Source organism: Xyrauchen texanus, chromosome 19 (assembly GCF_025860055.1).
Source record: "Xyrauchen texanus isolate HMW12.3.18 chromosome 19, RBS_HiC_50CHRs, whole genome shotgun sequence".
Lineage (NCBI taxonomy): Eukaryota > Metazoa > Chordata > Actinopteri > Cypriniformes > Catostomidae > Xyrauchen > Xyrauchen texanus.
In genome coordinates, this window is record NC_068294.1 from 41,775,186 (window position 1) to 41,799,145 (window position 23,960).

The 23,960-nt window shown below is 38.1% G+C and overlaps 1 protein-coding gene across 2 annotated transcripts in view; it reads right to left on the bottom strand.

Annotated features, from left to right (window-relative positions):
- Positions 1–68: 68 nt before the first annotated feature.
- The window catches only part of LOC127659734 (regulator of G-protein signaling 14-like), a 29,966-nt gene continuing 6,074 nt past the window's right edge, over positions 69–23,960 (bottom strand). For both annotated transcript variants that reach the window (XM_052149684.1, XM_052149685.1), the window contains exons 2-14: positions 19,867–19,888; positions 17,608–17,774; positions 17,163–17,255; positions 15,406–15,549; positions 11,338–11,505; positions 11,047–11,125; positions 10,648–10,751; positions 8,340–8,555; positions 6,833–6,906; positions 6,504–6,630; positions 6,288–6,369; positions 4,028–4,096; positions 69–1,441 (exon numbers count right to left, since the gene is read on the bottom strand). In XM_052149684.1, the coding sequence (XP_052005644.1) occupies positions 1,278–1,441; positions 4,028–4,096; positions 6,288–6,369; positions 6,504–6,630; positions 6,833–6,906; positions 8,340–8,555; positions 10,648–10,751; positions 11,047–11,125; positions 11,338–11,505; positions 15,406–15,549; positions 17,163–17,255; positions 17,608–17,774; positions 19,867–19,888 (1,509 nt within the window). In that variant the 3' untranslated portion in view covers positions 69–1,277. The remainder of the gene's footprint in view (positions 1,442–4,027; positions 4,097–6,287; positions 6,370–6,503; positions 6,631–6,832; positions 6,907–8,339; positions 8,556–10,647; positions 10,752–11,046; positions 11,126–11,337; positions 11,506–15,405; positions 15,550–17,162; positions 17,256–17,607; positions 17,775–19,866; positions 19,889–23,960) is intronic.

Consider the following 23,960-nt stretch of genomic DNA (forward strand, 5'->3'; position numbering starts at 1 on the left):
TCTCACACACGTTTTTTATATCATTGTGGGGACTCTCCATAGACTCATACATGTTATGGACTTTATACAGATCTAACGACAATTTCGATCCCCTAACCCTCACAGAAACCTTTTTGCATTTTTACAGAAAACCAAAAACAGACAAAACACATTGTTTAGTAATTAAGCCATTTCCCTCATGGAGGCCGCTGGCTGGGCCCCACAAGGTAGGTTTTACCATCCTTTGGGGACATTTGGTCCCCACAATGTAGTATAAACACACACACACGCACACACGTGCACACTGGTGCAGCTATCATTACAAGGACTCTCTATAGACAATGATTTTTATACTGCATTTTCAATAAAACATTGTTTAATGTATTTAAGCGATTTGAATTAAGGAGACACTAGAAATGTCCTCATAACCACATTTATAGCACAATACCCTTGCAATTACCAGTTTGTAACATTAAAAAAGTCCCGTAAACCACTTAAACCTGCAAATATGCAAATGCACAAATGACGATTTAAGAGCCAAGGCGGAGGGCATGAATTTAAGTGAATAACTCACATGTTTTTGTCCTTTCTGTAACTTGGTAGTCCCTAATAATAGAACAGTAAACATGTCCTTTCATATTCCATGGACGAAAGCAAGTCACACGGGTTTGGAACGACACAAGGGTGAGTAAATGATTACAATTTAGATATTTGAGTGAACTTTTACTATAAGTAAACTATCATGATCTTGCCGCCTCATTTCATATCAGACCGTTTAACCACACAAAGTACAAATAAAGAATTTCATGCGCCACACAGTGCAATATTCCCAACATCAACTCACACGGATCATTTTTTGATCAGACACTAAAACTCAAAGTGAACAAAGCAAATGCTCAATATAAAGTCATGTGTTCCCATACCATATATGTTCAAGAGCACACTTGATAATGCACACAATACAATCTGATATGAAAATAAATACGATAAAAAGGTAAAAATCGCAACATGTTTTGACCTTTTTTAAAAAAATTAAATCTCTCATTGTCTCCTTAGTTTTGAATTATATTCAAGTGCTAGTTCTAAGAGCCAGCGATCAGCATCTGTGTATGTTGTAATATACAAAATATACACACAGATGTCTGTATAACAAATTAAGAACATGTAATCTCATCACACGGGCAGACAGACAGTTTAGTAATCTTATCAGAGTTCAACGCCTCTAGTCTGGCACAGACACCTGTTTATACGAGTCTTTAGTGCTCTGGATCAGTTCACACTGGACAGGATCTTAGAGGTCAAAGGGCACAACTTTCTTCCTGTGAGGGGTCGCAGAATGTCTGCCCTCCGTTCCCTGCTGGCAGCTGCAGGAACTTCGGCACAGCGAGCTGCTCTTTGGTGAGTAAACCACGCTGATCTTCGACTCGACTGCACTGAACGCGAGACAGCATCTCAACAAGACCTTGAGAGACAAGAGACCATAAAATGAATATGTGGCACATGAGTATGCATCAGAAAATGTATCCCTACAGGATAATAAATGACCTGTCAGGGTTTATTTTGCAATGACCAACTGACTGCACATGATCATGCTTTTTACAGAACTACTTACCAAATAAACGGACATGAAATATTGATTTAAGTTTAAATGATTTTATTATTACGCAGGAAGAGTGCATTGAGAACAAGTACAGCTATGAAGGAAATTGATTGCTAGCAACAATGCTCAACTGTACAGAAATATTTTAGTCCAAAATGCCATGATTGACAAATCAGAATCAAGTATTCCTGAGAGCAGCATTATGGTCCCGCCCACTTTTTCAGCCATCTTGGTTCGGTAAGTATTTTTGCCATAGGGATTTTATAAAAGAGCTCCAAGCCATGAACCAAACCAGCATTTTAAACTTTGATTTGAAGCAAAAAAATAAAAAATAAATATTTGAAAATCAGACAAAAATGTACAAAAGGACCGTATAGTTAATGTCTTTAATGAGGGAATGTAGTACAATCTCATGCTTACAAATAGTTGATAAGTATAACTTTTACACTTTATTGCAAAATAACCGAATATGGAAATTGGTAAATGGTCTGCACTTATATAGTGCCTTTTTAACCTTAGCGATTTCAAAGCGCTTTACACTGTGACTCATTCACCCATTCATACACCAATGACTGCAGAGCTGCCATGTAAGGTGCTAACCTGCCATTGGGAGCAACTTTGGGTTCAGTGTCTTGCCCAAGGACACTTCGGCATGTGGAGACGTCTGGGCCCGGGAATCAAACCACCAACCCTGCGATTAGTGGACAACCCGCTCTACCACCTGAGCCACAACCGCCCCAATACACAAATACAGCAATGAGCCAAAACATTATGACCACTCACAGGTTAAGCGAATAACGTTGATCATCTGCTAACAAGGCCACATGTCAAAGTCTGGGTAGATTAGATGGCGAGCGAACAATCAGTTCTTGTAGTCAACGTGTTGAATGCAGGAGAAATGGGCGGGAGTAAAGACCTGAGCGAGTTTGACAAGGGCCAAATTGTTATGGCCAGACCACTGGGTCAGAGCATCTCAGAAATGGCAAGGCTTGTTGGGTGTTTCCGGTCAGCAGTGGCGAGTACCTACCGACAGTGGTCCGAGGAGGGACCAACAAACAAACCGGCGACAGGGTGTTGATGAGTCCCATTTTCATTTACATCATGTGGACGGTCGTGTACGTGTGCACCGTTTATCTGGGGAAGTGATTGTAGCAGGATGCACTGTGGGAAGACGACAAGCCGGTGGAGGGAGTGTGATGCTCTGGGCAATGTTCTGCTGGAAACAGCGTCAATTTGACACGTGCCACTTACCTAAACATAGTTGCAGACCAGGTACACCCCTTCATGGCAATGGTATTCCCTGATGGCAGTGGCCTCTTTCAGCAGGATAATGCGTCCTGCCACACTGCACACAATTTTCGGGAATGGTTTGAGGAACATGATGAAGAGTTCAAGGTGTAGCCCTGGCCGCTGAATTCCCTAGATCTTAATCCGATTGAGCATCTGTGGGACCAACTAGTCCGATCCACATGGCTCCACCTCGCAACTCACAGGACTTGCTGCTAATATCTTGGTGCCAGATACCACAGGACACCTTCAGAGGCCTCAGCGGGTAGGCTCTGTTTTGACAGCATGCTGAGGACCAATAGCATATTAGGCAGGTGGTCAAATGTTTATGCTCAGTGTATACAAGTAGTTTGAGAATGACTCGACTGCATCATTCACAGTGCGTCATGGAAATAGGAGGTCACTGCAAAGCTCTTTTGGCGCACTTTGTTCGATGCAATTCTGATTGGTAGATGCTTTTTCTTCAGGATCATGGGTAGAGTATTTATTCACCAGAAATTTCACTATTAAACACGATTTTTTCAAAAAATGATGTTGCAATAACGTGGACTGATGGCATATACAGAAGCATATACCATCGATTATTCACCTTGGAGGTCAGAGTATGTCTGTTTTTAAAGGTTTAGAAGTTAAATTCGCCTATTGAAAAATGTATGGGATTTTTCTACTTACGGAAACAGAATTTTGCGCTCTAAATGAAGCAATAAATGTTTTAAATGGTTATCACATGACCTCTCTACAATGCATGTTTCATTAAGAGATTGGAGTCCAGTTATCTCACAATTAAACCATTTCTTTTGCCATTTAAATCTAATTGTGAGTAAATGTCTCAATAAAAAAGATCAAAATCACATATGATATTGTTTCTTGTTGTTATTGTTATCTCATTAAAAGTCAAGCGCTCTGCATTGTGGCGTAAAGGACCCAGAGTTGCATGTTCTGTTGAACACTGCTCATTTCAGTCAATAAAGTTTGTCATCCAGGTATTTAACGCATACAGAACATGCCATCATGTAGTATGCCACTCCAAATATAAGAGATTGTAACAATTAGTTAGTTATACCCTATAATATGTCTGCATACATGTCACAATGAAAGGTTGTGAAATATCTGGGATGTTGGAAACATAATTAAATGTACATCATGAGACGTCTGCATTACCATCCATCTCATGGTGATTTCTGGGTCTTCCTCTGGGTGTTGGCGAAGAGTCTCGAGTCTCCAAAGCAACTAACACAAACACACACACACACACACGCACACACACAATGAGAAAGGAAATGAGATAATTTGCTAGAAAGGAGCATGATATCATGTCAGTTGACACCTCCTCCATAATCCTATTTTTAAGATGTGGTGTAATGTGGTGGGTCTCTCCAGTACTCTGAGCTCCATCTGAAGAGCTACAGGCAGAAAGGGAGCTTTAAAACGGTGTTTAAGTGCCTGTGATGACCCCTGAGGTGGAGATTTTATTCACAGTGACTATTAAAGTCCAGCAAGCCAAACATAAACTGACATGGGGAGAGTAAGACAGAGAGACTATCAAGAGTGGTCTGCTTAACTAAACAAATCAGACACATAGAATTGACTCTTGCTGAAAGATACTAAATGTGAATAAAATGTAAACATTGCACACATTATATTTGTGTCCAAAGCAAATCATTTATGCATAAGCCTTTAGATCAAAAGACAAAACTAATTCAGTCGAGTGTGTCCAAACTGATAGTGTATACAATATATAGATACAGTGGGTACGGAAAGTATTCAGACCCCCTTAAATTGTTCACTCTTTGTTATATTGCAGCCATTTGCTAAAATCATTTAAGTTCATTTTTTTTCCTCATTATTGTACACACAGCACCCCATATTGACAGAAAAACACAGAATTGTTGACATTTTTGCACATTTATTAAAAAAGAAAAACTGAAATATCACATGGTCCTAAGTATTCAGACCCTTTGCTGTGACACTCATATTTAACTCGGGTGCTGTCCATTTCTTCTGATCATCCTTGAGATGGTTCTACACCTTCAATTGAGTCCAGCTGTGTTTGATTATACTGATTGGACTTGATTAGGAAAACCACACACCTGTCTATATAAGACCTTACAGCTCACGGTGCATGTCAGAGCAAATGAGAATCATGAGGTCAAAGGAACTGCCTGAAGAGCTCAGAGACAGAATTGTGGCAAGGCACAGATCTGGCCAAGGTTACAAAAACAATTTCTGCTGCCCTTAAGGTTCATAAGAGCACAGTGGCCTCCATAATCCTTAAATGGAAGACGTTTGGGACGACCAGAACCCTTCCTAGAGCTGGCCGTCCGGCCAAACTGAGCTATCGGGGGAGAACAGCCTTGTGTGAGAGAGGTAAAGAAGAACCCAAAGATCACTGTGGCTGAGCTCCAGAGATGCAGTCGGGAGATGGGAGAAAGTTGTAGTAAGTCAACCATCACTGCAGCCATCCACCAGTCGGGGCTTTATGGCAGAGTGGCCCGACGGAAGCCTCTCCTCAGTGCAAGACACATGAAAGAACACCTGAAGGACTCCAAGATGGTGATAAATAAGATTCTCTGGTCTGATGAGACCAAGATAGAACTTTTTGGCCTTAATTCTAAGCGGTATGTGTGGAGAAAACCAGGCACTGCTCATCACCTGTCCAATACGGTCTCAACAGTGAAGCATGGTGGTGGCAGCATCATGCTGTGGGGGTGTTTTTCAGCTGCAGGGACAGGACGACTGGTTGCAATCGAGGGAAAGATGAATGCGGCCAAGTACAGGGATATCCTGGACGAAAACCTTCTCCAGAGTGCTCTGGACCTCAGACTGGGCCGAAGGTTCACCTTCCAACAAGACAATGACCCTAAGCACACCGCTAAAATAACGAAGGAGTGGCTTCACAACAACTCCGTGACTGTTCTTGAATGGCCCAGCCAGAGCCCTGACTTAAACCCAATTGAGCATCTCTGGAGAGACCTGAAAATGGCTGTCCACCAATGTTTACCATCCAACCTGACAGAACTGGAGAGGATCTGCAAGGAGGAATGGCAGAGGATACCCAAATCCAGATGTGAAAAACTTGTTGCCTCTTTCCCAAAAAGACTCATGGCTGTATTAGATCAAAAGGGTGCTTCTACTAAATACTGAACAAAGGGTCTGAATACTTAGGACCATGTGATATTTCAGTTTTTCTTTTTTAATAAATGTGCAAAAATGTCAACAATTCTGTGTTTTTCTGTCAATATGGGGTGCTGTGTGTACAATAATGAGGAAAAAAAATGAACTTAAATGATTTTAGCAAATGGCTGCAATATAACAAAGAGTGAAAAATTTAAGGGGGTCTGAATACTTTCCGTACCCACTGTATATATAGAATATGCAGCATATTCAAAATACTAAATGAGTGAAAATGATAAAGACGCACCTTTAACGCGATCCAAACACACCGTTTTGTTGGCCAGACGGAACACATTTGTGCTCATGTTAAGAGGTTCTTTTGAGCCACTCTGGAATGGGAATATACAGCAAGGAATAGTCTCAGCTTTGCATTTTAATGAACCAAATGTGTCTATCTTGAAGACCAAATCAAACATCATGTTGTGAATAAGTGAGAAATTGGGGATGAACCCGGCTTACACACATGAGTAACCTGCACATCCTGAGGCTGCAGTTGATGTTTCTGTAGTTCGGCAGAAATCGCATCGCCTAGACTCTTACTCGACTTTGCAACGATTCCTATCGTTTGTCCCGAAAACACCATCTCCAGCCTGCGCGCACACACATACACACAGACACACACGCGCGCACACACACACGCGCACACACACACACGCACACATATTAACACAACTGTGTGTGAACAAATTAATCTATCAGTCTGGAATAAATGTAAACATTAAAAAATTTACAAAAAACCCTCAAAAAGCGCAAGCCTAATATCCTTTAATGAATTGTGTGTGCGTAACTCACGCAAACGATATTCTGAGTTCCAAAGTGAGCTGCTGATCTCCAAACACAGAACAGTCCTGATCCAGAGAAAGAGGCTGCAGAGAACCAATCACAACATGGTATTAATTATTACTATATGTTTTATGTATGTATTATTACAAAAAAAATAACAGAGCCAAAAACCCCTTGAGGAGCAAGGCAGCCTCAAGTGCCACTCTTTTTTTTTTTTTTTTTTTATAAAACAAAAAAGTTATTTAGATTAATGATGAGGCGAGTAGACAACACAAAACATGCTTATTTTTAAACATCAAGGAAACTTGTGATTAAAAAGAATAAAATTAATTACGTGAATATGCATAGATTAAATGCATATAGACTGTACAGATTAATTCTTGTAAAAGTGTGGTTCTTTGGAGAAAAAAAAAATTGTCCATTTATAGTAGGGGGCCTGGGTAGTTTAGTGAGTATTGACGCGGACTATCACCCTAAAATCGTGAGTCTAAATCCAGGGTGTGCTGAGTGACTCCAGCCAGGTCTCCTAAGCAACCAAATTGGCCCGGTTGCTAGGGTGGGTAGAGTCACATGGGGTAACCTCCTCGTGGTCGCTATAACGTGGTTCGCTCTAGGTGGGGGGTGTGGGTGAGTTGTGCGTGGATGCTGCGGAGAATAGCGTGAAGCCTCAACACGCGCTGTCACCACGGTAACTCGTTCAACAAGCTGCGAGGTAAGATGCGCAGATTGACGGTCTCAGATGCGGAAGCAACTGTGATTCGTCCTCCGCCACCCGGGTTGAGGCGAGTCACTAGAGCACATTGGTAATTGGGCTTTCCAAATTGGGAAGAAAAAGGGGAGAAAATAAAAAAATAATAATAATAATAAAAGTCAATTTATAGTAAAAAGACGACATCCAATACTAGCTCCAAAAGTGCGTCAAATTATAAACCATTACCATCTACGATTACCCTTTTTAGGGTTCTTATTAGGTTAGTACCGCAAATTACATTTGTTGGGGCGGCTGTGGCTCAGGTGGTAGAGCGGGTTGGCCACTAATCGCAGGGTTGGCGGTTAGATTCCCGGCCCACATGACTCCACATGCTGAAGTGTCCTTGGGCAAGACACTGAACCCCAAGTTGCTCCCAATGGCAGGCTAGCACCATGCATGGCAGCTCTGCCATCATTGGTGTGCGAGTGTGAGTGAGCGTGTGAATGGTTCAATGGGACACAGCGAAGGGTGAGAAAGATGGTAAAAAATGATTATGAAAATTCAATATAAGTAACTCAACATTATAAGTGATCTTAATGGGAAAAAATGCAACAAGTTTTGAGCATAGCCCCGTATATGTTACGAAAGTGAAACGCCAACACTCAAATGATAAAAAGGTTTCACAAACCAAATTCTCTCAGCTCTGTTTTGAAGAGTCATGACCACAGATGTGCCACTTAAGTTAAAAAAAGTATGCCGAAGCATTTAGATGATATGATAATCGTTATGGTGATAGTGTATTGTGTTTTAGGCTGCTGGTTTGACCTTTTCTTTCCCACGACGATAGATAACAACATCTTTAAGAGGAAACCCTCTCTTCTCACACAGGCTGCTGAGCATGTCTCTGAGGGTGAGACTGGGTTTGGCGGGAGCCAGACTCGCAGTACCGTCCGGCAAGTAAACGCAGCAGTATTTATCCGCTGTAGGGGAACCAGAACTCAAAGCCTCAGGATCAGAGATGGCGACACTGCAGCGGCCATTCTGAACGAGACAGAAAATCAAGCACAAAAACAAGTCACTGCGAGCTGCAAGCCAAATTGTCATATTACAATCTGTATTTTAATTTCAATGAATAGAAATTACAGATGAAACTCATATTTATAATGCATTGTAAAGGCATTATACTGAATTCATGTCTCATTATTTATGAGAAGTTATAACTTATTATAATTATAACTATGGTTATAACACATTATAAGACTTCCCCTATTCATAGTTATAACTTAAAGTCCAATGTATTATAATGCTAGCAACATCCAATTTTAATGCAGAGAAGTTAATAAAGTGAATGTATAAGTGCTGTAGTGTGTAAACAGTCAAAAGCCTTCATGACGTGATCATATAAGAAGTTACTAAAGAAATATCTTCTTATAAACGGCTATAACATAAACTTGTAACATACAATACATTACAAGGCAAACTTATATAAAGTTTGGAAGTCAATTATAAAATAAGATGCAAAAACATTTCAATGGAGGCCAGTATAGACTCCCAAGAAGACTGGTGATCAACATGTTTTTTTCTCGAGAGTTTCGTATTGTTTTTTAAACCTTGTAGACTATGTAGAGTGTTTTTTTGTGTGTAATATCTCAATTTACATTGAATATGTTATTTTCTATTTTGCACATGTGTAATGTATATTTATAATGTATAACTTCCAGCATGACTTGTAATGTTATACACACACACACACACACACACACACACACACTTATATAGATACTAGATTAAATCAAAAGCTGTCAATCGATTAAAATGTTTAAATCGAACTAATTACATGGTATCCCGATTAATTAATTGCATATACAAATATATCTCCACATATATAATAAAAAATATTCAGATGATTAAAATGCTTTACATTCTTGTGGCAGAAGAGTTCATCAATGATAAGACAAAAAGTGGCTTTATAATACAATGTATTGTTTACTACCATATTATTGATCATAAGTCAATCATAAACATACATTTTTAGGTCTCTGTGTCAAGTTAAATATAGTTTAATACTTAGAACATATCTTGAGATCTCTTAGTTCGGATTTGCGCTCCATCAAGTGTTTTGAACTCAAAAAAGTAACGCATGTTTGTGTTGCTGCTCGTGGGTGTTTTTCTTCACTGTATAAACTGTGTTGCTCATACAGCTGAAGTTTCACTTACTGCCCTCTGGAGTAAACAGGTGGTACTACAAGCTTGAATTTCTCAAGGGGCATTGCTATTAATGGCGTCAACTCTAAAGCTTTATTTTTAATAGAATTATCTATAAAATCGCACTGAATTAATGCATTAAATCTAGGCTACACATCTAAAACAAGCTGAGAGCTGTGTTCATGTTAGACATAAAACAATCTATAGGATGGTTACCGATAGCAATGCAGAGTCTACACGTGCAGAATTCCTGCTTAATTGGGATTCACATCATTAAAACATTCCAACACATTCCCTGCCGCTTGTGTGTTTGTTAATTCAATATATTAGCTTATTTGATAATAAATTCCAACAAAATCAGGACCAAAAACATACAAAGTATAATAATCTAAACACATCATTGCATTCATGCGCACAACGGACACGTCTTTAATTACAATAGTTACAATGCTTTAATTTAGACACGACGTGATTTAGCTGTGATTCGTTAATGCGATTTGTTAATTGGGGCAGCTGTAACTGTAAACTATAATTTTTGTAATTAATTGTGCAGCCCTATCATGAACCCACTTACACTTATTTGCATAACAGAAGGATGTTTTATGGCGAAACGCTTTACGCCGTTTTACGTGGATAGAAAAATAATTAAGTAGTTTTGAATGCAATTTCATGTTTAAGTCTTTAACTTTTGACGTTTGAAATTCAAAATGGAATATTTGCATACTGAACTGCGATTGGTCGATCAAACATCGAGGTTACTAATAATGTCTGGATGAAACGTGAACTGTAATTGAGAAATGTAAATCAGTCCTAACAGCTCTCTTAAAACGATCATTTTACCTAAAGTGTTAACAAATGTTCTTTTGCTGCCGCACAAGACCTGATATTTCCACGAGGAAATTGCAATAATTTCATTTGGTGACGATACCTCTGCTCGAAAGGAACCAGAAACTAACTCCAGACTGCTGTTAGACTTCACAGAGATCTGGGACTCTTTACGAGACACTGACACATGCTGGTACGAAACATCAGCTGAAAAACAACAGAAATGTTTATTAGAAACCTTCCAGTATCATCATGAACACTTTAAGCATCATAAGAGCTAACAGTTCTCATACAGAATGTGCAGACACTATTTGCATGCAATCAACAAGGTTTGGAAACTTCAACAAGTGGCTACACACAGATAAGAAACATGCAGACAGAAAAGATCCGTGGGCAACTTGTCATGAAGCATGCATCTTCACTTCATAAAACAGGGCTTGTTTTGAGACAGTGGTAAATACCACCAATTACAGACAGAAGTTATTACTGAGTCAGCCAGTACCTCCCCATGATCCTCTCTTCTCTAACCTCTTCTTCCTGTTGCTCTTACTGTCCGATGACGGTACTTTCAACTCAACACTCTGTTATCAAGTAATGAACACATCAATACTTTCACTTTTGAATGCGTTTAACAATTTACCATTGCCCATTCGACACATCACATTAACACTTTGGATTGAAAAACATTCACACCCAATTACAGACTACACAATTTCGCTTAACCACATTTTTAAATGTGTATTTTAGTAATCAATTCAAGTCTTTCAAGGAAACTGAAGGAAATAACCATTACCTTCCTGTCACTAGGTGGCGTTGCACTCTTTTTGGAGGCTTTGCTTTTGGGCTCTGGGGATTCGATGTTTGGAAGAGGACGTCCCTCCACACATGCCAGCATACAGTTCTTGTACAGAAGCGAGCGGACGAACCTCGTGTAGCTGTCCATTTTCATTAGCTTGAAGATCTGTGGCGAGACAAAAAAGGAATAAATTAATTTAAAAGAAATCAATCTTGAATAAAATCGATTGAAGACACTGAATTACAGGCATCAAAATAGGCAATACCACATGGTTATTTCATTTATCCATTTGTTTGGCACAATAACCAGCGAATATTTTCAAAAGTAGTAATTAAAGAGGTCAAAACGTGAGGAATAAAAATTGCTTGATGTTTAGACACGAGGTCATTGCACTATAAAAACATACTGTAAGTTTCAGAACTCTAAATTTCCTCCTCAATGCAAAGAGCATTCATTTAAACCAAGCCGACAAAAACGACCAGTTCTCTACTTCCTCCACATTGTGATGTCACAATGTGATAGACATTTGCATCTGACCGCCTACACAACTACACATCAATGTCTACTTTAACTTTAATCCCATGCATTGCCCACCCAATAGCGGCTAGATGGTAAATAGAGAGAGCAGTCAAGAGCAGAGAGCCAGTCATAACAGTACACAAGTGTACTGGCGTGTACTGTCAAGTCTTAAAGCAGCACCAAAACAGAGTGTTTCTAACAGAGGGTCAAAATGATTGTGTGAAATATATGACTGATCAATGTTTTTGAGCAATAAACTTTACTTATGGATGAACCTCAGAGGAACATAATATTATAAAAAAAGCATGTCATGACCCCTTTAAAGAAATTCAATGAATGTCTGTTTGAACACAATTCATGTTTGAAACGTATTCCACATAGGGATGAACTGATAAAACACTTGTATGCCGATAAGCATGGCCGGCCCAGACTCTTTGGCATCCTTATCAAGATTGTAGACCTCCTTGCTCACACACACTTTTTAAGTTCTGCCCAAAAATGTTCAGAAAAATGTTGCAAGACTCATTTGCGCCAGAGCGTTAACTTCCTGGCTGATGTCTTGAAATGTTGCTTCAATATTTCCACGTCATTTTCCTTCCTCATGATGCCATCTATTTTGTGAAGTGCACCAGTCCCTCCTGCAGCAAAGCACTCCCACAACATGATGCTAACCCCCCCCCCAGTTGGGATGGTGTTCTTCTGCTTCTCCATTTTCCCTTCAAACATAACGATGGTCATTATGGCCAAAAAGTAACATTTGTGTTTCATTAGACCAGAGGACATTTCTCTAAAAAGATCTTTGTCCTCATGTGCTCTTGCAAACTGTAGTCTGGCTTTTTATGGCTGTTTTGGAGCAGTGGCTTCTTCCTTGCAGAACAGCCTTTCAAGTTATGTCGATGTACGACTCGTTTTGCTGTGGATATAGATACTCGTCTGTGTGTTTCCTCCAGCATCTTCACAAGGTCCTTTGCTGTTGTTCTGGGATTGATTTGCACTTCACACCAAACTATGTTCATCTCTAGGAGACAGAATGCATCTCCTTCCGGAGCGGTATGATGGCTGCGTGGTCACATGGTGTTTAAACTTGCGTACTATTGTTGTAGTGTAAATTGCTCCCAAGGATGATTTTCTTTTGATTTTCCCATGATGTCAAGCAAAGAGGCACGGAGTTTGAAGGTAGGCCTTAAAATACATCTACAGGTACACCTCCAATTCAGTACAGCTCCTATCAGAAGCTAATTGGCTAATTGTCTAAAGGCTTGACTTCATGTTCTGGAATTTTCCAAGCTGCTTAAAGGCATAGTTAACCTACCATATGTAAACTTCTGACCCAGAAGTTGTTGGAAACAATTGTTGGAAAAATTACTCGTGTCATGCACAAAGTAGATGTCCTAAACGACTTGTCAAAACTATAGTTTGCTAATATTAAATCTGTGGAGAGGTTAAAAAAAATGGGATTTAATGACTTCAGCCTAAGTGTATGTAAACTTCTGACTTCCAACTGCATTTTTCTTTTATATAAAACCATTACCTGGGTACCCTAAACACAAAAGTCATAACCAAGTTGTGTTTTAACCAAAACATTTATTTATTAATACATTTTAAAAAGAAAACAGTGGCCATAAACAAACGTGCACACACACACACACACACACACACACACACACACACACACACACACACACACACACACACACACACACACACACACACAAAAGTCCACTGCAAAATTATCAGTTTCTCTGGATTTACTATTTATAGGCATGTGTTTGAGTAAAATACAAAATAAAATATTCTATAAAGTACTGGCAACATTTCTCCCAGATAAAAATATTGCCATTTTAAGCATTAATTTACAGAAAATGCCAACTGGTCAAAATAATAAAAAAGATGCAGTGTTTTCAGACCTCTAACAATGCAAAGAAAACAAGTTCATATTCATTTTTAAACAACACAATACTAATGTTTAAACTTGGGAAGAGTTCAGAAATCAATGTGTGGTGGAATAACACTGATTTTCAAATCACATGCATCTTGGCATGCTCTCTGCCAGTCTTTCACATGCTGTTGGGTGACTTTATGCCATGCATGGCATAACATTTCAAACAGCTCGGCTTTGTTTGATGGTTCGTTGCTATCCATCATCAGCTTGATCACATTTCAGAGGTTTTCAATGGGGTTCAGGTCTGGAGATTGGGCCGACCATGACGGGGTCTTGATCCGGTGGTCCTCCATCCACACCTTGATTGACCTGGCTGTGTGGCATGGAGCATTGTCCTTCTGGAAAAACCAATCCTCAGAGTTGGGGAACATTGTCAGAGCAGAAGGAATCTTGTACGTGGCTTGATTCATGCATCATATCAGAGGTTGCTCTACAAAATCTGATGGAAAGTTAAAAAATTTCCATCATGGTCTATTTTTATCCATAGTATAATACTTTTATAATACTTAGTCTATTTGATGTCTCGATATAGTCAAAATTTCCAGTTAAAAATAACAGGTGTTCTAATTTAAGCAGAGGTGGGGAACATACTTAAGCTATTGATGTTTCTAGATGAGAGCGGAAGAGCACGTCTGGTGATATCATTCACGCACACACATACATACATACAAGCCACAGCGCAGAGAGTGAATGGGCGAGCGAGCGAGAGAGAGAGAGAGAGAGGACTCACTGCCACCCTCAGCCAGAATAGTCACATATAACCATGTGAAAACTGATGTGCAGTACCAAATACAAAGTGCATGACAGAACTGTAGGGAGCACGTCAATATGAAAAGCCAAATCCGGGACATTTTTAGCCAATTTTGAAATTCCCGGCCGGACACATTTTTCAGGTCCGAAATGGAAGACATGTCTAAAAACGTGGGACATTTGGTCACCCTCGTTAAGAAGTTCTAACTCTTGGATACTTAAATAGTAAATAAACTGACTGAAATGAACAGTCGTTGAGATTCTCACCTCTATTCTTTCATTGGTCTGCTCCTCTTTGCGCGTTTCCTGCCTTGTGCGCCTGATCATTTCACCATCATCATGATGGCGAAACTCATAGGCTTGCAGTGACACTACATAAACTAACATGTCATGATGCATCATGTTGTGAAAGCAGGAAGACATGCTTATTCCGACATGTCATCTCACGACTGTCATTGATGTTATTGTAACCTTTCATCAGTACTGAAAGGATGTTAGTGGCACATTTGGCCCAATACAGGGGTACAGGGGTCATCATGAGAGGATGCACATCTAAAAAAAAAAATCCTACCGATACCTTTTTTATAACAACATCTGCCGATACCGATAGTTTAGTGGTTCTAGGCTAATTGCACATTTTCAGCACGCTTTTGATTGACAAGAAATAATCGTAATAATCTAAATAAAAAGTAATCTGTGACACTACTTTTTGACCAAAGTAGTATTTAGATTACAATAGCAAATTACTTAATAAATCGAATTAAGCACAGACTTGTTATATGTTGTGATATATTCAGTAACCGTGATATAAAATGACTCTGATTTTGGTCAGATCGCCCACCCCTCGAGTATACCTGTTGCTGGGCTTTGTTGAACATGTCAGGTGTGGGCGTCTCCAGGGCGCTCTCTTCCATCTGAGCTGTATCATCAATATTAACCGCATGCAGAGAGCTTTCAGACAGAAAAGTGTCATAGATGGAGCGGGCCTCTTTCTTGAGCTGATGGGAAATCATTAACAGTTTTATTTACTTTCCAACACTTTAAAACTTTCTCCAATAATGTCACTTAAATGTCACTTTAATGTAATGCAAGTAGACGACATGCATTACACCAATGTTGCAGTAGTGGCCTAAAGGCCCGTTCACACCAAATGTGTGATGAATTGCCTATGAAAAGTCTATTCACAACAAGACCATTACGAATAAAAAGAAAAACAATTTGACCCCTGTACAGTAGGTGGTGCTGTTCTACAAACATGTTTATTTTGTTTTCCTGCTCAGACATTATTCAGCTGTCATTGCATAAGATTAATAGTGTCTGCACATGGGCTGGGGCAGACTGGCCATCGGGACACCCTGTGGGTGCTGGGTAATTTGGGTCAGCCCGCTGCTGCGCATGTACCGGGCCGTCCTACAGGCGATATAGGAGGACACCTTGGGCTCCAACATGGCTGCGTGGAACCCGTAACAAAGCAAAAATTCAATACATTTTGTAAGGTCTAAATAATACAGTGGCTTCTATTTTGAAATCACGGTTTCCTGACAACGTAACTCACATGGTCTTCCGTATTTGACATACTAATAACAATAATTGTGACAACCAAAGACAATATATTAAGTATGATCTCTGAATAATCACAAAATGACAAATAAGTTACAACAAATGCAATAAAACCAGCATAAATACAATCGGCAAACAGTAAAGCTATGAGCAGTACATATGAATAAATTATGCAAATGACCACGTACTGCTCGTAGCTTTACTGTTTGCCGATATTATTTACGCGGCTTTTATTGTATATGTTGTAACTTATTTGTCATTTTGTGAAGCATTGCATTACTGGGAGCTGAAGTGCAAATAATAACGGAATAATTTTCATGCATGATAAAAATTTGAGCTTATCGCGCCCCATTTTGCAGTCAATCCCTGATCGGCCCACCGGGAAAATGCCGGTATGCCAGATCACCAGTCCAGCCCTGATGTAAATATATGGTACACGTAGACTTTCAGAATGAGTCTGGGTTTATGTTTAAATTACATTCGTTTTCATTTTTCAGGAAAGCGTTTCAGCTGGACGTCCAATGTCGGTGTTTGCCAGTTGATTAGCGCCACAAATGCGCTGGATTGTGCGGCAGCAGTGATTCTGGAAAAATTACGCTCACGTCTCATTGGTCAGTCACGTCTCATCGCAGTAAAAAGTAACAAAAATAAATAATAAATACTCTACGTGTAAAAAAAAATTAAAGAAACCCTTCGGATTGTCGGCGGACGATTAGTCGCACCTTGTGAATAGTGCAAAGGAAATTCATTGTTTCAATTCAAAAGCTCGTTCGGAATGAACATTCGCCCCAAAAATGGGCTTGGTGTGAATAGGCCTTAATTATTTTAGTAATTGCTGCACAAAGAAGATTAAAGACAAATCATTTTTATATTTATTACCATTCGACCAGGGCGAAAATAATTATTTTCCATTATTTTCACAGAATGGCAACATACATTTATTACAGGGATTAATCCCATTAATGATTTTCTTTTACATTTTTTATTTTTTTTTAATTTTTAACAATTTAAGTCCCAGACCTTCGATGTGACTGTATAGACACTTGCATACCTCATCCTTTCTGGTTGGTGGGATTTTCTTGAATTTTTCACAGGCTTGGTAGAACAGGATATTCTCTGCGCTCACCTCGGATTTGAGAAACTCCTGAGTACAAATTTGTAGCCGGACCAACAGAAAGAGAAAAAGCAAAATGCTTCAACCCATCACTCTTGCAATGCACAGAAGATCAACAAGTAAATGTGTTCACAGCAGAATGTCCCTGCTTCCTTATCACGGACCGTAATCAGTAACATGTGAAATGACTACATGCGCGCACACACACACAAAAACAACTAGTTTCAATACCCCAACATGTATGTTAAGTTCTCAGGCTTAAGATAAGACCGTTATGAATCATATAAGCCCATCTGTTGCGATGGTCATACAGTTAACATTCTGCTAACTTTGCTACTAAAAGAAGAATTTAAGTATTGTATCAAGTATGCAGAATTCTTACGGTAAAGTAGAGCACACCAACATGGTCTTCCAGCAGGCGTTCGAAACACACCGCCCAGCTGACCACTCTGCTGGCAGGACCATCTGGACTCTGAGGTCCACCCGACCTGCTCGAGCTCTCCGACAGACTGGAGCTGCTGCCGCTGCTGGACAACTTAAAGTTCAGTTCTGCACACAAAATGATTTTTCATCAAATAAAACCATTATCATGACAGCATTGACAGCTGTGCACTGAATGCAACAGCAAGCAAAGAATAAAACAGTGGTTCTCAACTGGTGGGTCGCAGGACGGTTCTGATTGGGTCACGGACAGCAGGGAAAAAACAACGATGAATGCAAATTATACAATGCAACTAAACGTTTACTTTTGTATTCTTTCAGCCTATCAAGTTTTAGAAAAGGGAGAAGGAAACACTTCACATTTCTTTTGTTGCCGATGTCAAACTATGGTGCAATTTCATCTGTCATTAGATAGACGCTAGCCAAATTAGACAGATTGCGTGACATTCCTTCATCCTGAAAAACCATGAAAAAAACTTTAATATAAATATAAAATAAATAAAATATGCCCCATACCACATTAAATATGGGTTCACTTGCAACAAGGATAAGAGTGGTTTGTTAACCCTCCTATTGTATTCGTCATTTTCATTTAATAAAAATGGTTTCCTTTATTTGAGCAGTAGAAGACTTGGTGAATTTTCCTCCATTTTCCATTTGAACAGAATTTTAAAAAAAAACAATTTTTTAATTGGGCTTCATTCAATAAACACATTGGTCAAAATTGACCAACCATTGAAAATGATGCAGAAAGACCAAAAAAAAAAAAAAGGTGAGACTCTAAAACAACCTCAGTGCAAAAAATACACCCCCCACACACACACACACACACACACACACACACACACACACACACACACACACACACACACACACACACACAAGGATGAACTGGTGAGACTTTAACACAATGTTTTTTTTTTTTTACATTTGTCAAACAAAACCAATGAATCAGCCACAATGCAGGGGGAAAAAAAACGAGACCAAAATTACAGGGTGAGACTCTAAAACATCCTCAGTGCAAAACATTTACACACACACACACACACACACACACACACACACACACACACACACAGAAGAATGAACTGGTGAGACAATAACACATACCCTTTTTCTTAACAATTGTCAAAATGAATGAATAAATCTGTTGTAATGTGAAACACGCACTCGCACGAAGGGGTGAGACAATAACACACAAACACACACACACACACACACACACACACACACACAGAACATCAACAAGTGGAGATCTACAGACATCTTTTGGTCATTGTTGTCATTACAAGTAATCTGTTAATCTGACCCACATTTGCAAAATAAAGTTTTACTATAGAAAGTTAGAAAAAAGTATAGAAAGTGAAATTGCCAAATGTTTGCTCAGCAAAGTTCTGAAAATGTTATTAGAATACAAATACAGATGTATCAGTTCATTTCGGTTTCTTTAGGTTCCTTTTCTTGACATTATTATGCATTTACCTTGAGTTATTACATTTGTATGTTTGAAATAAATTATCGGGTGTCTTCTCTTTGTAACACCATGTTCAGGTATGATTGCAAGCATTAATTGCACAAATTGACACTTTAAATTGATTTAAAATGCTAAACTCTGAAAAATAATCCTTTGATAATGTCTAAAGGTATATCCAAATGCATTCTTGAGATAAAATATAACATTAGGTTACAAAAAGCCGTCAGTCTATATGGTAGGCGTTTCCGGTCATCTACTGGCGGATACTGGCATGACATGTTATTTATATTCTGATCACCAGATGGCAGAAATCTGCCTCCTATTAATCAAATTTGTTTTTTATATGCAAATGAATGGTAACATTTAGAAATGTACATGTAAATAAGATCAAAATAGCATAAAATCCCAAGAGAAATGCAGAATGTTATTGTTCTGACTTGAGGGAAGAAGAAGAAATGGTCTCATTATCATCATTACAAAAAAGCGTTACACATCAGACCCTTCCGGTCAAAAATGACCGCGAATACTAAAGGGAGGTGCCTGTTTTAAATAGAATTCAACACACTGATTTAAAGGACATTATAGTAATTGAAGTACAACAAACTATTTTTATACGGTGTTGGGTCGCTAGTTGGTGTCCAATGTAAAATCTGGGTCCTGAAGCAAAACCAGCTGAGAAGCACTGGACTAAATAAGTGTTTACTATGTAAATGAAAACACACTTACCCCCATCAGAAACCGCTTGGGTCTGCAGAAGTAAACAAACAGAATCAGTCAAGCATGAAGTCAGTGGAGGCCTGAGATATCACACTTGTGAATTAAATGGCAGGAAATCACATTTTAACAGCTGCATGTTTAGTTTTTTGAGTTGTACAGTGGGAACACAAAACTTGCACATGCAGGAAATGGGCGTTTTTGACACTTACATTTCATTAAGAGATGTGACTTGCTTAATCCTGAACTGTCAAGCCATATGTCGGCACAACATATTTAGAAACAACCGGTGGGCTCTTAGCTTACCCCTCTGATGGCGGTCCAGGCATCGGGAAATCATGTATGCGCGATTAGAATTCTCATCGCCATGGTAACACAGGAAACCTGATTGCTAAATACTCGCAGTCATTTTCTCACACCCAAAAATGAAAATCATGTCTTCAAACGTCAATTTGAAGTGACCACGTCTGTATATCTCTTAAAAGGACACAAAGCACATTCAAAAGTACCATAAAGGGAATCCATACGTCTTGTGTGCTCTATAACAAACAGGAGAGGATTTAAATGGCTGATGGTGGATATCTTTGTGAATTTCAGTATGTTCCTTAATTGTTTCCATAATGATTTCATACAATTCTTTATTAAATAGTAATAGCTGGGTATTGATATCCTGATTCATTTGCGATTCACAAGTTCTCGATTCGATTTGATTCCTATACGATTCATTATCGATTCGTCTGGGTATTTTTCCAGATATAATGTCCATTTTGCTTACATATGAATACATTATCTCCAGCTAATGCTGTTAATTATACAGAGGACCTTCAAACTATAGGTACATAACTAAAATAATTTTACATATTATATTTTATTTGTTTTTAATAATTTTGGTCACATTTAAGCTTTTTTTATTTTAACTCGTACAAATCCATGTGTTCAATTAATGTTATATTTTATTGCATATATTATATTTTGTTACATGTTTTGTTACATTTACACTGATTTGTAGAAGATAAAAATCGGTACCATCTCTTTAACCCTTGTGTGCTGTTCGGGCTGTTTTCAGCCACTAGGGTGTTTTTTTTTAGTCGTTTTTTGGCCATAACTTTCTCTGTGTTTCAGCTAATGGAATGATTTTTGGTGACAAATCTTATTTTCACACATATTTTAGGAAAATGCTTTGAACATTTTCAAAAACTCAACAGTACACTGTGGGCAAATTCACTACCCTTTGGTTATGTTCGTGGCTGAAAACAGCCACTACTTTAAACTGCTGTAAACATTTATCAGAAATACTTTTTTCAAATCTTTTTGCATAAATCTATTAAATCAACCTCAGTCCTGTTCAAAACTACTAAATGTTTAAAAAAAATTTAGGATTTTAACTCTTTAATTGCCAAATACATAAATGATGTCACTGATTTGGTGTAAAAAAAAAAAACACAAAATGACGTATTTTCAATATAAAATGTGATTGTGGACTGGATTTTTTTTTACCTTTTATCACAGTCTTGGACATGTCAAAGATTAGAAACAACATTGGTTTCGATGCATTGTTAGTTTTTGTGCAGCATCAGATTTTAACTTTTTCTCCCTCATTTACTGTTCGTGGCTGTTTTTGCCCCATTGACTTCCATTATAACCACATTTTTTGATTGCAAAGCCATGACACCATATAGTCATGCATTTTTGATTGTTTGTGGTTTTCCCTGTTGGGAAGAGGTAAAGTTTGTAATTTTTACTGTTGATAACCACGTGGCACCATTAACCCTTTAGATAGGCCTGTGCAAAAAAAAGGCTTAGTTTCTGGCTTTTACATGGAGTTATATGGAGTATAATAGCATATTAAAGTGTGTGTGTGAGAGAGAGAGAGAGAGAGAGAGAGAGAGAGAGAGAGAGAGAGAGAGAGAGATCACCTTGTTATTTTTTAGTATTTTTCCACAATCACATTTTATATTGAAAATAGGTCATTTTGTATTTTTTTTCCCCAAATCAGTGACATCATTTATGAATTTGGCAATTAAAGAGTTAAAATCCTGAATTTTTTTTTAAACATTTAGTAGTTTTGAACAGGACTGAGGTTGATTAATAGATTTATGCAAAAAAAAAATTTAAAAATATTTATCTGATAAATTTTTACAGCAGTTTAAAGTAGTGGCTGTTTTCAGCCACGTACATAACGAAAGGGTAGTGAATTTGAACAATGCACAAGGGTTAAGAAAATGGGCAGTTCTGTGTAGAGCGTATATAAATGAGCGCAAATTAATGCTTTTTTCAATGACTAATGGATTGTGTATAAGATCTCACAACTAACGGCACGTTGTTTCAAATTAACTTTAATATTATTGTTTCTGCTTTATTGGCTTTCATTGTCAAATAGATGTTTGATGTCATTAAACGTAACATGAGAACATAAAAAAAATCTAATGATGGATGAGGAGAAAAGAATTACACAGATCACAGATGCGCTCTAAACTTTCCAAACAGCTTCAGGTGATGTAGATCACAAAGTATGAGGGAATTATACAAAAATACTAAAGTAAATACAGAAACACTCTCGAAGTAGACCAAGATCTGCCGCTCCGCTGAAACAAAACTTGCGTGTTTAAAGGAAACACCCCGATGTCACATCTTTAATGTGTTTTATTAAAGTTCAAATAATACGGAAGCAGATCATGTAAATAACTACAAACTCTGGAACTGTCATTTCTTTGTGCGGTCAGCGCCTCTTCTATGAGACTTTAATGAGTTAAATATGGATTGAAGTGAACAGAAAGGCGAGAGTCTTCATCCCATCATACACTGCAACAATATATATTTGGCACTGGTATTTGTTTTCCAATATAAACATCTAAAACTCCTTTAAAACAACATTTACTTTAGCAGCTATGATGCAGAAGAAAACATGTATATCTGAGAATGTTGAATATAATATAAAAAATACAAATATTTTTAAATGTATAAAAATCCTTCAAAAAAGATGCATCCACCTGAGAAGCAGCAGATAAGATATTTAGACTTGCTTTTAGAGAAAAGATCTTGAATATAAGTATATTTTGTCTTTACTGCACTCGCAGAAATATAACCAAGTGAGAAAATACATTTATATACAAAATACCCTTATATTTAAGATACATCCTCTTAAAGCAAGTCTAAATATCTGATCTGCTGCTTCTCAATAAATGTTTTCATTATTTAAAAATCTTATTTTAAGGATTTTTAGACTATTTTATATGGAAAACAAGACTTAAACACTTAATAACAATATGATTTTTTTGTAGTGAATTTTTACTGAATTAAACTTATATAAAAATATATATATATATATATTTATTTGTTTAGTTTTTTGTATTAAAAGTACAAAATACTAGTAAGTCATTTAAATTTTCTCAAATTCAGAAAATGTCACTTATTGGTATTTTTAAAAGATGATTTTGTCCACTTTATTGTTAATAAGCACTTTTAATACAAACTTTTAAGTCAGGCACAAGCTGAATAATCTGTTAAGAGCTCATGATTAATCGTTGCAATAATCGCCGGATAGTCGAATAATCGTTCTAATAATCGCTCGATTAGTCGCTTATCAAAATAATCATTTGTTGCAGCCCTAATTGGCTCAAAAGAAGAAAAAACATGACTGAGGTCAATCACTGAACAATTGATTACTCAAAGCAGTGCAGATAGAGCTACACTTCAACCTAATGGTGACTTTACACGGAACAACTAATTACAGTAAAATAACATCAATAGCACTAAAAACAGCACAAATCTCTATGAATTCTTAACTAACTAATTAAATGCCCCAATACGTTCATTTTGACCAAGCAAACATGCACTATTTATACGCAAGGGCTTATGGGTAACAATGGTAAATGGTCTGCACTTATATTAGCGCCTTTATAAGCTTAGCAGTATTCAAAGCGCTTTACACTGTGTCTCATTCAACCATTCACACACACATGGCGGTAGAGCTGCCATGCAAGGTGCTAGCCTGCCATTGGGAGCAACTTGGGGTTCAGTGTCTTGCATGTCGGCATGTGGAGTCGTGTGGGCCGGTCATCAAACCACCAACCCTGCGATTAGCGTACAACCCGCTCCATCACCTG